Raw genomic sequence first — 15,640 nt, 5'->3', positions numbered from 1 at the left:
GGTAAATAAGATGTCAACAAGGTGTTTCCTTGACACTTCATTGAGTAAAAGGAGGAAGGTGCAGAAATGAATGCCCCCGTCTCAATAGGGACTCTAATCTCCCCTTTCATGTCTCTTCTTGTCTGAAGGGTTTCAGCTTCGGCTGCCATGTGCTAGTTTGCCTGAACCTGGCACTTCTTACTCGCAGGTGGGGTGAGTATCCTGGCAAGCATGTGTTTATAAAACCCACTTGTTTGGGCACAATACTTGAACTAACTTCTTTTGAGCGAACAGTGTGAATCTGTGCAAAGCCTTTTCCCAAAGTCCTTTAGAAGGCGACAGCCCATTGAGAGTGGAGAAGAAGGGATTACCTTCCTCGACAGTGGTGCATTTCCGAGAGAGCTGATTAGCTCTGCATTCATTGTTAAATCGAGCAAAGGCAGGCCCTAGAGGAGTGAAAGGATCCAAATAGGTGGGCCCAGAAATAAAACAGCCACAGGAAGCCTTGCACAGCTAGCCCAAAGTTTTCCCAACACTTCTTTCCCCCACTCCTAAGGAGGTGCGGCGTGAAAAAGGAGATTAGCATACAAAATTAGAGGCGGGATGATTTTTAAGGGCAACTTGCCTCATGCCCTCCACCCCCATGGTCCTACTCTGTCTGGACAAAGTTAATTAAACTAGTATTAAACAGTGAAGAAACTTCCAAGCGCTCAGGAGTTAGGGGGCTCTTTGAGGATTACCATGATGAGGGAGAGAATGGGAGGTATTTGTTGAGGCGAAATTGAGAAAGGCGTGATGGAAGGAAGAGTATGCCGGAAAATTTTCTATTCTTGTTGGTATCCGAACCCCAGTGGGAGGAATGTGAAGCGTAATGCTGTGTTTACTCCAAACGGCAGGGTATTACTGTCACAAAGAGTGTGTTAAAGAAGGATGAGTACTTTCTCCAGGCTGAATGATAGACAGGGTTGACGGATTTATTATTCTTTTATGGCATTTTAATAGTAAACAAACCACAAAGAAAACTAACAATAAAGCAAAACTAGAAAATGCTTCGCAATAAATTAACAATGTACAGTACAAAGTGCTTCATTTTATGTACAATTAAATACATGAAGAGGTGGAGCAAAGGTCACAACAAGCCAAATGATGGGAGAGAAAATTCAAAACTTGACACTGATGGGTGTTTTATATACAAAGATTACTGACGGGTTCATATATATATATATATATATATATATATATATATATATATATATATATATATATATATATATATATATATATATATATATATATACACACACATAAGTTATTTATACCACAATAGCCACGTCCACCAAGATTGTGTATCTGCATGACAATAAATACATGAAGTTGTGGAGAATTTTGAAAGCAGATAAAAACTCTTCAAATGCCCAGTGACTTTTCAAGATGTTGTAAAAAATATAAAAAATATATCTTAAATACATTTATTCCTAACCATCTATAAATTTGTTAAAACCCTTCTCATCTCCTTTATCTTGTGGCCGTTGTGTTTACTTTTAAAACGCTGTGGACACTGACGACGGTCTGAGATCATCCTTTTATCCAAAACAAACTATCTAAAAAAGAATCTGCCGGGGAGCTGCAAGAAATCATTAAGATCCTCAGTGCTTCTTCCTCAGTCTGAGGTTCTTCCTGCGGCTCCCGGCGCTCTCGCTTCTTCCCCTCTGACCTCCTTTTTTCACACAAAAGTACTTGGTCACTGTCTTTCTGCACTGCTCGCACTTTACCGCACAGCACCAGTGAAATTTACAATTACAGCTCGACACCATCTCAGCCTTACGCTCCTCCACAGCCAGGCCGCACTCCCCACATAGTCTCTTGCAGCTTCGCTTCTCCCATTTGCTCAAGTTCTTGCCTTTCTTTAGGCACTCGCGGCCCTCAGTGCCAGGCAAACCCAGAGTGCGATTTTCCAGGCAGTAATCAGGAGAGTCCTCGAGGTGGACCAGCTCCTTACGGGAGATGGAACTAAAGGTCTCGGCGATGGCCCCCTTGCTGGCCGCGCTGTTCCCCGCTCCTCTCAGAAGGTCTACTTTCAGCGCCCTGTGGTACTTCTCCTTCAAGTAGTTCCCCACCTCTCTGAACTCTGGCAGCTGCAGCCAACAGGTCTGAGTTGTGCAGCTTCCTGACACGCCATGGCACTTGCATGTCCTCTGCATGGTTCCCTTCACAGCCTGGGCACACAGACACAGTTCATGTTATCAAAATAAATAGGAATAGTTCACTGCATTAAAGAAAACTGTGTTTTGCTCTGAGTTTAGTGGAAAAACTGTCAAAACATAAAAACCGTAATTGTGTGTTGGTGCATACATTTCCTGCAAATTCTTGATTGACGTGTGGTCAAATTAACTGATTGTATTCTCAAAGTTTTTCAGATAAAGGCATGAAAGCGGTGAAAAGGAAGAAATGATAGCTTCGAGGTCCATCGCGGAGTTCCTTGTCATCCATTGTGTTTCCTGACTTCAACCAACACAAAACAGCTGTCAATTGAAAAGCGGTGTTTTCTTTCCGTGAAGAGGGGATGAACTTTCTGTTGAAGTGAGGCTGAATCAAAGTTTCACATCGGGTCGCATTGTTCCTCGTAGAATAAATAGAAGTATTTATTTAGCATGTTCATTATCAACATGTTTTCTAGTGTGAGACGACCCAATGGAGAGTCCCATTGAGTGGATAAATGAAAAAGGAGGGGTTTTTCCCTCTCTCTTTCTATCCCCATTTTTTTCTGTTACAATGATGCTCCAGGTGCCATGGGGATCCCAGGGCCCAACAGGGGGGAGCAAAGGCACCGTAAACAAAGACCACTTCAGCTGCACGCCTGTGGTCCCCTCAGACTCCCTCGGGGCCAAACAAAGACCAACATAAATGTGGGATCCTTATTGCAAGAATAAAACTAAACACTTATTTTAAAAAAAGCAGAATAATACAGAATGCCGTGCAATGTCTGGCTCCCCAGGATCTCTAATTAAGCGTGCACCAGTGATCCTGAGATTCTTGAGTTGAGGTTTTGTCATAAGGAGCATTCAGCACTGGTAAATAGGCCCTTCTGGTACACCGAACACGCTGTTATTATTGGAGACGAGTGGCACCTCACTTATAGCGACGTGAAAGGGATGCTTGGGTGGCACACTCAGCGTAATTCTGCGCAGGGAAAAATGATTCAAAAGGTGCTTTACAATCTGCAATCAGTCGGAGGGCCGTGTAAGATTCTTACATTTTAAGCCAGGATGCCACCCAGTTTAAATAATGAGTGGTTAATTAAAGCCATAATATTGCATGATTGTACTGCATCTCATGCAAGATGCTCGTTTTTCATTTGCAAGTTGATCGGGTAAATTAAGAGGGCATACTGTACCTTGCGCCCAGCCTCATTGTTATGGAGATTCATGGCTGCCCGTGCATCCTGTCCAGTCTCTAAAGCATCAACAAACTGTTTGGAGATGGCCTCACCAAAGCCAACATTGTCACTGCAGCCACCCCAGAGCCACCCGTGACCACCTATAAAACAAAAAGAATGAAATTACTGGAATCGCTTTAGGAAGCGAAAACTGTCCTTTCACATGTCATGTACGCGTTCGTGTATCTCTCTGACCTCGTTGTCCATTTCTGCTGTCATCACAGCCGCAGTTATCAAAGTCTCCAAGGCTGCAGTTCCGGGTTAGGGTGTACATAACGCCAGCTGAGCTGATGGCGTGGACAAACGCCGTCTCTCGATTTGCTATTATCATCGGAGAAACTTGTTAGCTATGTTGTCTAATACATTCACACAATTATACTCCAGTTGCTTCCTTCCACTAAGTTAAATCAACTACAGAGAGAGTTTAACTTTATGTATTTTGTGTTGTTGCTGTTGTTTTTTTAATGAAAATTATTTTGAAAAAAAATCCCGCCTTCGTGCCAGGAGAGTAAAACCCTCACTGACAGTTATTATAAATATTCTCTAAATTAAACTAATTTTATTTTATATTACCTAACAAATCTGTCTCTTTGTGTTTGTGGATCTCTGTATGTAGAGGCTGTGATTCGGTGGGACATGAGTGCCTTTTTGTTTTGGCTCTTGTCTTACTTGCCTCTGTAACAATCCCAACTCTTTGGACTAAGCAAATATTTGTAAGACACAAAGAAGACAAAAAAACTCAAGCATCAGAAATAAACCTAAAAAAAAAAAAAAAAAAAAAGCACACAGTTGCATACCACTTTTTAAACATCTTTGAAAATCTGCCATGTTTGCCATGAGTTGGAATCTCAGCCTCGTAGGCGTGTGGGAATATTTGGGATGGCGTTGAGTTGTTCTGTGAGGGGTGGGGGGGTCAGGACTTACCACTGCGCAGGCTGCTGTGCGTGGATAGCTGCAGAGCTCGCTCGGGGCAGTTCCAGCGGTCCCATGCAAACTGGTATTTGCACTCCTCTATGCCACTCTGAGCTCCTGCTGCCACGCTGCTTGAGTAGATCAGGTATGCCTGCGTTATAATACAATGCACATTTTACAGCAACAGCAGTGTGATTTCACAACATGGCATCTGCTGTGATTTCAGTACCAGGATGCATCCTACCTAACAAGCATCATATTATACTTTTAGGAAACATGGTTGAACGAGCTTGATCAAGTACAGGGAAAGTCAGTCGCTGCTATCGGCTCAGTTTGCATGTGGAGGTCTCATCAGCTGCAGTAAAGTCTCAAAGCGCCGTCTGTGCGGGTTTCGCCTGCCGCTCTGCTGCTTGTTCGGACTGTGTGAATGATAATATAACTAATATGTCTCAAGTGGCCTTCAGGGAGATGGAGTACCACCTCTTTCACAGGGGTCTGGATCACTAATGATGACCACCCACTACAGCAGTGCCTGCTCTTGCCTCTTAACACATTCAACCCTCGGCTACACAGAGCCTTTGAATAAGGTCAAGTGTATGGATGGGGGGGTAAAGAAAAAAAATCACAAAAGTCCAAGAATATCACAGATGTAGCACCATTGTTCAACGCAGACAGGTACCAGAATTTGTCCCTAAACTTGAGTTAAGATCTCATAAGAAGTGTCTTTCTCTTTTGTGGAAAAACAGAGAGGAGAGAAGATCAAAAGAAAGTTGGCTTACCTTGGGTCCAGTCATCAAGAAATTATTCACTGACCTGGAAAAGGAGACAGCTTATTCACCCTGGGAAGCTCAGTGTCCTCCACAAATTCCTCTGCTAATTCATCTCTCATTAGTGCACTTTGTAACATGTTAAACTATGACATGTGGGTATTCAAACTTTAGTGAACCACACTACTGAAAGATTTTTTAAAAGTGGGAACTGATGTGGGAATGTTATTTTATTGACTTAGTCAAGAAAAAAAAATTTCGCTGGTTGATGGATTTTAGTTTGTAAGAAATCTCAGGGAATTTTCAAAACCTGGCTACCCGCAAATCGACCTCATAAACGGCTTATATTTAGCCAACACTAAGTGCTTATTAACCGCCTTCAAACCCAATAAGCCCTTTATAAAAGGTTCCTTATTGAATAATTCTATTAAATAAATTGGGCTTTTATTTTTCGAATTAATAAATGAATAAAAGTTCCCCGCGTGTGTTCAGTTAATCCTTTTCAGTAGGCTATTTGGAGCGGACGTTATAGCCAAGAAAGTGGCTAATATTTCATAATAAACCAACTTACCAGCAGCAGGTGGACCTCATGTGAGTCAGGAGAATGAAAATGTAATAAAAAACCTCCCAGTGCATGAACATCCTGACAGGTGAGGGGAGGGAAGAGACGGCAACTCGTCCAAAGCTGCAGACGGCGTGAAGATGGAGAGGACACTGAACTACCAGCACATGAAACTTCACAAGGGCTTCCAGGATTCAAGGCGGGGGCTCTGAAATGGAGCTGCTCTCGTCCCAACAAGAGATTATCTGCTTAATTAAAGATTTTCCCCCTTCTTACTCTCTTGGCCAATCAGAAGTAATGCACCAAGGAGAGACTGAAATGATCAAAAGGGCACCCTGGGCCTTCAGGGCCGAGCAACGGTAGGTTCCCTGCCTTCCTTTAAAAGCAAAGGCAGATCTGTTTAATCCTTTAGGAAAAGTGTAACAGTGATCCCTTGAATTTCTGCGCAGAGAAAATGTTTATTTAAGCTATCGAAAAGCAGTTGATTTGTCGGGGATTAGCTGGAGGATAGCCGTTTGTCAGTTTGATGGGACAACAGAAAACTTTGGTTCAGTTTAACAAAGGTGTGATTGAATCAGTGTATCTGTCATGGAAACTGTTACTCAACGAAATTTAACAGCACCGAGCGAGTGTGTAGTTTCATACAGGTCAAATACTCCCGATTAGTGATTGATTTTTAAAATTGATTTATTTATTTTAATTAATATTTGTTTATTTATAGGAGAGTTAAAGCAAAATTCTGCAAATGAATGATGTTTGGGTGGGGGTTCTTGATAGATGCATTCTCAGAATAATGTGCGATGACGTGCTGCAGGGAGCGGCGATGTTTATTTTGAGTGTTTAGCAGGTTTTCCCTTAAAATTTTCTATTTATTTATTTTACTGATCTTAGTAGGAGTACATTTTTGTTTACTTGCCTGCTATATTTTAACAGCCACATAAAAGGTGGATTGTGACAGAGTGAAGGCCAAGCCACTGATCAGAAATAGGACATTTGCATCGCTAATCCAGACGGCCCTTTCCTGACACTGGATAAAGGGTTATTCCCCAATAACCTCGTCTGACCTTTAGGTCCCTTCCTTTATCTGAGGCAGGACTTTTGCGATCTTCTTGTGTGCAAATTGGGATTTGGGGCGGGGGAGGGGGGGTCATCATGAGGGACTTCTGAGGGATGTTTTTGGATTAAGATTTAAAAAGAACTGACAAGTAAGATGAGATGAAATCAGGAACCACGTTGTTGCCTTAGCTTCTTTTTTTTGTTTTTGTTTCTCCAAAAAAACACTACATTTATTTTTTTTCTTATAAATGAATTGGTCCTTATTTGGCATTCCCCCCCCCCCCCTTTTTTTTTTTTTTACTCCAAGTCATATTCACCCAATAATAATAATAATAATAATAATAATAATAATAATAATAATAAATTTTATTTATGAGCGCCTTTCAAGTCACCCAAGGACACTTTACAATAGGATAAAACAATCACATTCACACAAGCATTTTTTCTAACGTTTGTATACACCCCACTGGATTGGGGACAGCTCTGGGTTTAGTATATTTCCCAAAGAAAATTTCTCATGCAGCCTCGAGTATCCAAGGATTGAATCACCAACCATTTGATGGACAAGCCACTCACCCTCCTGAGCCACAGCCACCTCAAACATAGAGTTCCTCATTTTTACATGTGGTCTCCCAACTAACCGGGCCCAATCCTGCTTAGTTTCCCAGATCAGATGAGAATGCTTAGGGTGCTATGACCATGAGCTACGACAAGAAGTTTGTTATTCCTTACCTGAAACAAACACCAAAAATTTAGCACTGCAGATTTCAGTAAACATGATGGAAACTGAGTACATTTTTAGCTTCACACAGCATAAAAGTATAGCGTGAAGAGGCATTGTTTATGTATGTGTCATAATTGTTCAAATGTGTGACAGTGTATGAATATTTAATCCCAGGCACAGAAGAATACTAATCTTGCCACACTTGCAGTGCACAGTTTATTTTTATTTGTAAATTAGATTAAATTCAGAGGTGTCCCACACAAATGCTGCCTTTGTCTCACAGCAAGTTTATCTGCATTTGGTCACCCTGCCACAGTAAAAAAGGACAATGTCAAAGTTTAATGGAGCAGAAACGTAATGCTGCAAGTAATGTTCAGACCATATCTGAATAGCATGTCAAATGTGTAACCTGCAGATGGATATGATCCAAACTCACACAGCTATCAGCAAAGATAAGTGATTTCTATAAGGGTCATTTTCACAGAATCCAATATGTGGCGCTGAAATGTAATACTTAATGTTTTTGAGGGTTTTTAGATTCATTCACACAGTTCATGTTTTTGTCAAGTCATTTTTTATTTTTTTTTATTCTTTAAATAATGTCAAAGTGCATAATCTTCTTGTCTAAAGTAGCATTTTGATTAGTAACATATACTTAGCTGCTTTTGAGTGATTCTTAGTATAGATAGTATAAAAAAACAAACAGCACTGGTTGTGATTCTTGCTTTTATTTCATTTTTTTAAATTTACATTATTTATTTATTTTTATTCGGAATGTGAATAGTTTTACAGTGCTCCAAATTTAAAAAAAAAAAAACAAGAAGTCCGTTCTGGTGTGCAAAGAATTTGGTGCCTGCTTAAGGTTCATACATACAAAAAACAACAATAAAAAAAAGTCTGAAAATCAAGAACAAAGTGCCTTTATCAGTGTAGCAAGTCATTCTTAAAAAGAGACAAACTACTGATTTGGTGATGGTGATGATAACTCATCACAGAAAAGCAGTAGGGAGACAGACACTGGTTGAAGCATGTGAAGGATAATTTGATGCTGAGTACACTCGTTTTTCCATTTAAAAATCTTGAAAAATAAATAAATAAAAAGATAATCACACACATTTGTATGTTAAGCTAAGCACCTGTGATTAACATCCTTCCAAATCCCTTACTTGTGAAAACATTTTCTCATTATATATGTACTTTTACAATTACAATAAGTTTGGCACCTTCTAGGTCATTATGATCTTGACTTCGATGTTGTAAAGTCATTCTTTGATCATCTCTCTCTTCTGTAGTCTTTCAGGCCTGTCGCTGTTGCCGAGCTGGTTAGTACATTAGTTCTTACTAACATGCTAGATTTTGATTTGGCCTCTCCTAATTTTTTTTTTTTTCCTCTCAGGTTTAGTTTTGGCTTTTCAGCCTATATCTCTTTGAACCTTAAATTGAGGGTTCAGCTAGTAGATATTAAACTGAAGTTAAACACTTGGAATCAGACTCCATAGCTTTTATCTGCTTAACCTTTAATGAAATAAGAGCAGGCCTAAGCAGGCCTCACCTGACCTTATCAGTCAATTCTCAAATGAATTTAGATTCTCTGAAAATGGGATCCTGTGGACAAAAATGACTGCAATTCCCAAACAGTTAATGCAAAAATAATCTGTTTAACCCATTGAATTCAAGCTGAACGTCTGCACTTCAGTTTTTTTTAAATCTGCTGTTGTGGTATATAGAGGTTAAATTAAGAAATTGTGACACTGTCCATACAGTTAAGGACCTGACTGCAAATAGTAACTTTAATGAGTTGTAAAAGAAAATCTTACGGCACTAAAAGAAACAAACTTGTTTTCCCTTGGGTTGATGTTCTTGTCATAAGGTCTGTTGCCCCACATTTGTGCAACACTATTTACAAGCCAGGTGGCATTTAGGACTGCAACATGTCTGAGGAGCCCAGGGACAAAGCACCCCACAACTAAGGATTCACCCCAGAAGTACCAGGGAACCAGCGTGGGCACGAGGAACCAGAGGACCAGCATAGACACCACGTAATGTCTGAAATAAATCAACAGATAGCATCTCATACATCCATTCTTAGTTGGCTACAATTTGGTTTGCAATGAACATTTTTTTGGACTAGTTTCAAAGACGCACAAACTCTGAATGGTAATTGGACAAATTCTTACATAGCGCTTTTCTACTCTCCCGGAGAACTCAGAGCACTTATACAACATGTCTCATCCATTCATTCAGCACATTCAGCAAGTGCTTTCTATGTAACATCCACATACATACTTGGGTTAGTATCTTTTCCAAGGCAGGCAGACTAGAGCAGATAGGACCTGCTCTACCTCCTGAACTACCAGTGACTCCAAATGGAACAGAAATCAAACATAGCATGAAGAGCACCAACATCATCGTTATTAGGGCAACAACTTCCTCAGTACCTCTGACCAGGTCACTGACCATCATTAGCAGAGGAGGATTTGCCCAGAACAGTGTAAATGTTTACTAGTGACCAAAAAGTTAACATTACTAAATCAATTCAAGGCCAAACTCACTTTTCAACATTGTTTTGCAGAAATCAAGCTCAGAAACAGTAATAAAGTATGTCTGTGTAGGTTCTCAGTCATCCAAGTCTTGCTACTCTAAGGAGCTTGGAAAGAAATCAACTGGACTACCAATAAAGTATGAGGTGCATTATTGCACTCTGTGGCTTGTTGTTGATTGAATGAGTCTTGCATAACTGTACTTTTTTTATGATCCAAATCAGTGTCTGCATTAAGGTTTGCTCACCGTTTCTGGAACATAACCACTTTATCTGTCGTCAGGTCAGACAGGCTGAGTTTCTGTTTCTTTTCAGCGCAGTCAGGATGTTCTTGGACCAGGAGCCAACCAATGTGGGAGAAGAAAAATCCCCGTGAGGCATTGTGAGGGTCTGCGTCTGTGCATACATATTTGTGGTGGAGGCAATGGTCCCTCACCCATTCATATATGTTCTTCTGCATACACATAGACAGGGAGAAGGCATGAAGTATATCACATCTCAGACTTTGCATTTTATTTTATGTACAAGTGTTCAAAAGAAGCATCACATCCGCAATTATGTTTTGTAACTTAATATTAAGTATTTAGGTACATCAATGTTTTATGACAAAAAAAACAATATTTTCTTACTACATTACAGTATTTAATTTAATATACAGTAAAAACAAAAAGTGCAAATACTTAAAATTTAAAAAGCACTTGATTAACAGATCAGCAAGTGTGAACACCTCTGTAAAAGCAGTAGCCAAATACTTTTCCCGTGTGGAATTACATTGCATGTTTTTAAATGGCCATTCAGTTATTTAAAACGTGTCAGGTTGGCTTCCTTTTTTATGATATTTAGTTTGAAGATATGCAGATAGTGTCTTTTTATCATGTGCCAGAGGTTACTTTTTCATAGCACTTTACCCTGAAATTTATAAAGCTAGAGAGGATCAGCCTCCATTTTTCCCATATGTAATCGTACAACCAAGCATGCCCCTGGATTTCCTGAATACTCACTCCACGCAAGGGTTGAAGGCGATGTGGAGGAAATGAGAATCAGTCCGTAAAGTGCTCCCAGATGTAAGAGGATAAACACTATGATATTTCTCCATCTTAAGACTGTCGGCAGTTTCCATGGTTTCTCTTTATAGGTAAAGTAAATAGCATCATCTACCGTACTTGAGTCTGTCCTCGCATCTCCGCTTTGCTTCTTGTTAGTCATTTTTTATTTTTTGCAAAGAGGACCCTGTAATAGCACCTCGAAAACTAGACAGACAGATGTGATCAGTAAAACGCGCACACAGTCTCCGATCGTGTCTGCAGACACTCTTATTCTTTTGTTTGTCGTTCACCGCTTAGGTTACGCTAGACATTTTAATTAGTAACTTATTATGATGATGAGAGGGGACAGTCCACGTTAGACTAAGGTGATCGAGGTCCCCTTGACTGGATTGTTGCCATCTGCGTGGGGTGGGATAGTGATAGGGGAGGCTGGATGCCTGTTAGCTGTATTTGAAGCCTGCCTGTGAGACTGTGCAATCTCTGCAGGGCAGGTGTGGGTGTACTCCGGGCCTCAAGGGCCGGTCTCCTCCAGGTTTTAGATGTGTCCTTGATCCAACACAGCTGATTTAAATGGCTAAATTACCTCCTCAAAATGTTTTGAGGTTCTCCAGAGGCCTGGTAATGAACTAATTCAGGTGTGTTAACCCAGGGTGATATCTAAAACCTGCAGGACACCGGCCCTTGAGGCCTGGAGCTTTTCACCCCTAATGCAAGGTCTAAGTATCGCCTCATGTTACCACACTGATCATAGTCAAAATGCAATACTAGTAAAAAAAAATGCCAGCGCATATAATTCCCACCTGTAAAACCATACCTGTTTTGGGGGTTATCTCATTGTTGACGTTCTACTGTTATAACAACCCCTTCTGCTACTTATCTGACCAGATCAGACTCCCAGATGTTGAACTGTCTTGATGCTGCTCATGAAATTAAAGGATTGAAAGGTATTACTTTATTTATTTGAGTAAATACCAAAGTCCATGGATTTGTGTGTGTTACTGTTTGTGTGTTACTTTCCATTAGTTAATTAATGGAATTAATTTATAAATTGGGGGGGGGGGGGGGAAGAGCTGCAAGACCTCCTCCTATAAGGACTTTGGTAAAGCACAATCTGTCAGAGCAGAGTAATAAACCCCCCAGTGCTGTATTTAGAGGTGTTTTATGTCACTCTAGGTCTGCTTAGTCTGATAATGTGAAATCAACAATGTCGATCACCATTAAAATTAGGATTTTTCCATTTTTTAGTTTTCAGTATTTAACGTGAATATATCTGGGGACTGACTGTTGGATATTCATCTTTCTAATATTTTATAAACCAATAATTACTCCAAAACAATGGCACGTTAGCTGATTAATAATCTAAACAGTAACTTGTTGCACTGGTAGCACAGAGTCCTGAAAGCAAACAATTGAGAACACGTGGGTCAAACATGAGTATAGGATGCGCAACGATTTATTTTATCATCTAAAATACAGTACATCATTATTCCTCTACTTACAAGCTTTCAGGGTTAAGGCCAACCTTTGAACAAAAACTATTTGCTACCTCTCGAAAAGTATCACCACTTCACAATGAGGAGTATGTGGGAACAAGTCAACGGGCACAGCCAGAGTTGGTGAAAATGCTTCTCCTGTGAGTTTCTTCTGTGAGTTAGGATCACAGCAAAGTTCCTTGAAGTTCCTCATAGCTTCTCCGTCTGGTTTACAAGAAACGTAGACCAGCCTGCGGATAGCCGGTTGGTTTCGCAAAGCCCGGACAACCCTGTGGTGGAGGCCGGCTCGAGCAGGATTTACCACGACTATAAGGCATCTGCCTGCGAAGCTCAGCTGAGATATAAGGCCAGGAAGCACAGCTTCTGCCTTCCCAGAGATAAACTCACAGTTTAACACATTATTGAGAGCTGCGTTGTGTTTAGCGTCTTCCACTGCCTGTTCTATGAGCTCTATACCAATAATTTTGTCCACTCTGGGAGAAATAGTGATTCCCATGGCACCCGTCCCACAGCACACATCTAGAAGAGTGCTGCCGGCTTTTGTTTGCCCTCCATCCTCCTCAGTGTTTGGGACACAAAGGTCTCTCACTGTGGCATAGAGGACTTCAGCAGCTGCCTGGTTCACCTGGAAAAAGGCGTCGGCCGAGATGCGGAACTTGAAGTCCAGTATCTGAGAATCACAAGATGACAGAGGAGCAATGAAAAAAAACAATCATAAGGTAAAAACATATTAAACAGTAGCTACCCACTCTTCTCTATTGCCTACATAAATTCAATGTTTATAAGGATGGTTTTATAAGTAAAGCTAATGTTATTGTTTTATAGCAACTGACAACCAACATGAAGGTGTATTACTGCCACCTGCTTGGCTAGAGTAGTGGTACAAGACTTCAAAATGCAAGCCTGCAAGGGATGCAATGAAAGGGAGCAATGGCTGTACACACAAAAACACACAGTTTTATATTTCATTGCTAAGTTTGAATAATGACTCCTGTCTTTTTTAAAGAGACAGTTCCCCCTGGTGGGCCACGAAGATACTGCAGGTGGGCCACAGTAATAACAGAAACTCAGTTTTAATATACTAAGTTCATTACAAATGTATGAAAATATACTTATTTATATAAAAAGTGAAACAAAACTGGTAATATTAGGTGGTTAAGTTGTGATATTAGTCATTACTCTGACCTAAAGTTACAGCTCTTGAATTGACATTTCTGTCTTCCAGTAGCAGTCGGGTCACACACTGGCCTTAGCACATTGTGTCTGACTGCGTAACATTAGGAATTTATAGACAACAGTCTGTGTTGTTTATGTTATTTAATAAAGTTTTCAAGGAAATACATCTCTTTCTCTTGTATTAATTTGGGCGAAGATTCAGGGCTTGATGGGCTCCGCTGGATTTTCTGGTGTTTAATGAGACACAGTACTCTTGGCTTTGGGAATGGCCGACTTACATTTTAGTCATACATGTTCCACTGCTTCCGTGATGTATCTTGTGGGGGGTTTTCCCAGTACTTCCACAGCTGTAAATAAGCTGAATTTCCTACATGGCCTATTCTTAACCTCAAAAATATTACTTCTTCCCTTCTGCTTCTCCCTATTGCCTTGCTATGATAACTTTGCTATTACAAATAATGCTCTTACATGCCTCATTTACATGTCCTTAGATACATTACTGTGCAAAAGTCTCGAGCCAACCCTAATTTCTTCATATTTTGCTAGGAAAATATGTGCAGCGACTTACTGAAACATGCACAAACAAGTACTGAATGATGTGCAGCTCTGCATGAGGCAACTGACACCAGCTTTCAGTAATGTTTTTCCAATATTCTCCGATTCTTTTGTGCGGGAATGGATCGTGTTAAGACATTATATAGCCAAGAGAATAAAAGAATAACAGATTTCAAACACTTTATTTAAATTTAAGTGTTTAAATGTGCACATTTACCTATTTTTGTTTCCTATTTTGGCAGTGAATCTGAATTAAAATATACATGAAATTATTCATGAGAGCAAGCACTTGAACAGTGTCTGTGCAGCTGGACAAGGGATTATGAAATCTCTGTGAGGTTACCTCCTCATATATGTGTGGCTGACCATACAGAAGCTGGTAGGGAGATTGCTCATGGGTGCACCGAGTCATGCTGCTCTCCTGGAAGTACAGCGAGTCCAGCTGACAGACCGATCCAGGACCCTGCGTGAAGTAATCCACCAATTCCGCCTTATGGACGGCCACTTCTGCTGGGGTGAGGCTCTGTGGGTGAAAGTACACGATGGCCATGGTGCAGCCCTCTTTATTGGTCCTCACTGTGATCTCTCTCCAGTGACCCCCGGTGTGGAACAGCAGGCAGGGCTCCAGTGAGGACAGGCGGATGAAGTCTTGGTAGCACCTGGCCACCAGTTTGTGCTTCTGTGGCATGTTGAGCAGGTGGTCTCCGCTGACACAGACGATGTTCCCCTTCCTGCCCGTGCCCACGTAAAATCCAACCGTCTTCGGATTGCCATCCACTCCTCTGTTGACTGAAAATGTGGACTTGTTGCGGTAGCCATCTCTCACTGGTGAGGGCAGAACAGGCAGCACAGGAAAGCTGAGTTTATCCCTGACAGGTGAGTCGCCAGAAAGATGCCCAGAGAGCTGGGACAGGATCTTCTCCTGATTCTGTTGCTTGAGCTCAAGCTGCTTATCATAACTCAGCCTCCACAGAGGGGTGACCACATCTGCCAGCCTCTCCTCCCACGACACATCATCAGTACATGAGGGTGGTTTCTTCTCCTTACCTTTCCTCCATCGCTTCTTTGATGGTGGGTTCCCCTGTTCGGTTACAATAGTGCCATTCGCTAGAAACCGCAAAAGGTCACGTTTGACAAATATAACTGACTTGCTGCGTGCAGCTACCAAGGCCATTTTCTATTTTTGAAAAACTTGCTACTATGGCTGAGGGTCCTGCAGGAGGATTAGCGTATTGTAATCTATAAGGTGTACACGGCAAAAGACTTTACCGGGTGTTCATGAAGCACATGCTGGAGGTTCAAAGAAACTCCTCTGACGTCTTATTTACCGGACAGATAAGCTTGCTATCGACATCCCCCTGCGTCCCAGGGCAAGTAAACATTTCCGCTGTGTCG

General features: G+C 41.1%; 2 protein-coding genes across 3 annotated transcripts; both read right to left on the bottom strand.

The window, feature by feature from the left end:
• Positions 1 to 1,285: 1,285 nt before the first annotated feature.
• wnt8b (wingless-type MMTV integration site family, member 8b) lies at positions 1,286 to 6,987 on the bottom strand. The gene is made up of 6 exons (XM_085296736.1): positions 5,666 to 6,987; positions 5,107 to 5,140; positions 4,340 to 4,478; positions 3,611 to 3,736; positions 3,374 to 3,516; positions 1,286 to 2,195 (listed from the first exon to the last, which is right to left on the bottom strand). The coding sequence occupies exons 1-6, from the start codon at positions 5,734 to 5,736 to the stop codon at positions 1,626 to 1,628; spliced, it is 1,083 nt and encodes a 360-aa protein (XP_085152862.1). The 5' UTR covers positions 5,737 to 6,987; the 3' UTR covers positions 1,286 to 1,625.
• A 4,720-nt stretch (positions 6,988 to 11,707) lies between these two features.
• On the bottom strand, positions 11,708 to 15,628 carry trmt2b (tRNA methyltransferase 2B). 2 transcript variants are annotated; one of them, XM_085296734.1, is made up of 3 exons: positions 15,293 to 15,628; positions 14,589 to 15,070; positions 11,708 to 13,184 (listed from the first exon to the last, which is right to left on the bottom strand). In XM_085296734.1, exons 1-3 carry the CDS (start codon positions 15,417 to 15,419, stop codon positions 12,564 to 12,566), a joined length of 1,230 nt encoding a protein of 409 aa, XP_085152860.1. In that variant the 5' UTR covers positions 15,420 to 15,628; the 3' UTR covers positions 11,708 to 12,563. The 2 variants fall into 2 exon arrangements, with proteins under 2 accessions (XP_085152860.1, XP_085152859.1); XM_085296733.1 differs by having other exon boundaries at positions 11,710 to 13,184; positions 14,589 to 15,628.
• Between the last annotated feature and the right edge of the window lie 12 nt (positions 15,629 to 15,640).

The sequence above is a fragment of the Mchenga conophoros genome, linkage group LG13 (assembly GCF_057382185.1).
Source record: "Mchenga conophoros isolate Kocher_MC1m ecotype Shallow Benthic linkage group LG13, M_conophoros_male_GT1.1, whole genome shotgun sequence".
NCBI classification, from domain to species: Eukaryota; Metazoa; Chordata; class Actinopteri; order Cichliformes; family Cichlidae; genus Mchenga; species Mchenga conophoros.
This window is presented reverse-complemented; position numbering and strand designations above follow the sequence as displayed.

Excerpts from the sequence above, each read along its gene's own strand:
- wnt8b (XM_085296736.1), bottom strand. The coding sequence starts at position 5,736 with ATGTTCATGCACTGGGAGGTTTTTTATTACATTTTCATTCTCCTGACT. Across the intron at positions 4,479-5,106 it reads TCTTGATGACTGGACCCAAG|GCATACCTGATCTACTCAAG; the intron begins GTAAGCCAACTT and ends ATTATAACGCAG. Across the intron at positions 3,737-4,339 it reads GCACAGCAGCCTGCGCAGTG|CAAATCGAGAGACGGCGTTT; the intron begins GTAAGTCCTGAC and ends CGATGATAATAG.
- trmt2b (XM_085296733.1), bottom strand. The coding sequence starts at position 15,419 with ATGGCCTTGGTAGCTGCACGCAGCAAGTCAGTTATATTTGTCAAACGT. Across the intron at positions 13,185-14,588 it reads AGCCACACATATATGAGGAG|ATACTGGACTTCAAGTTCCG; the intron begins GTAACCTCACAG and ends TGTGATTCTCAG.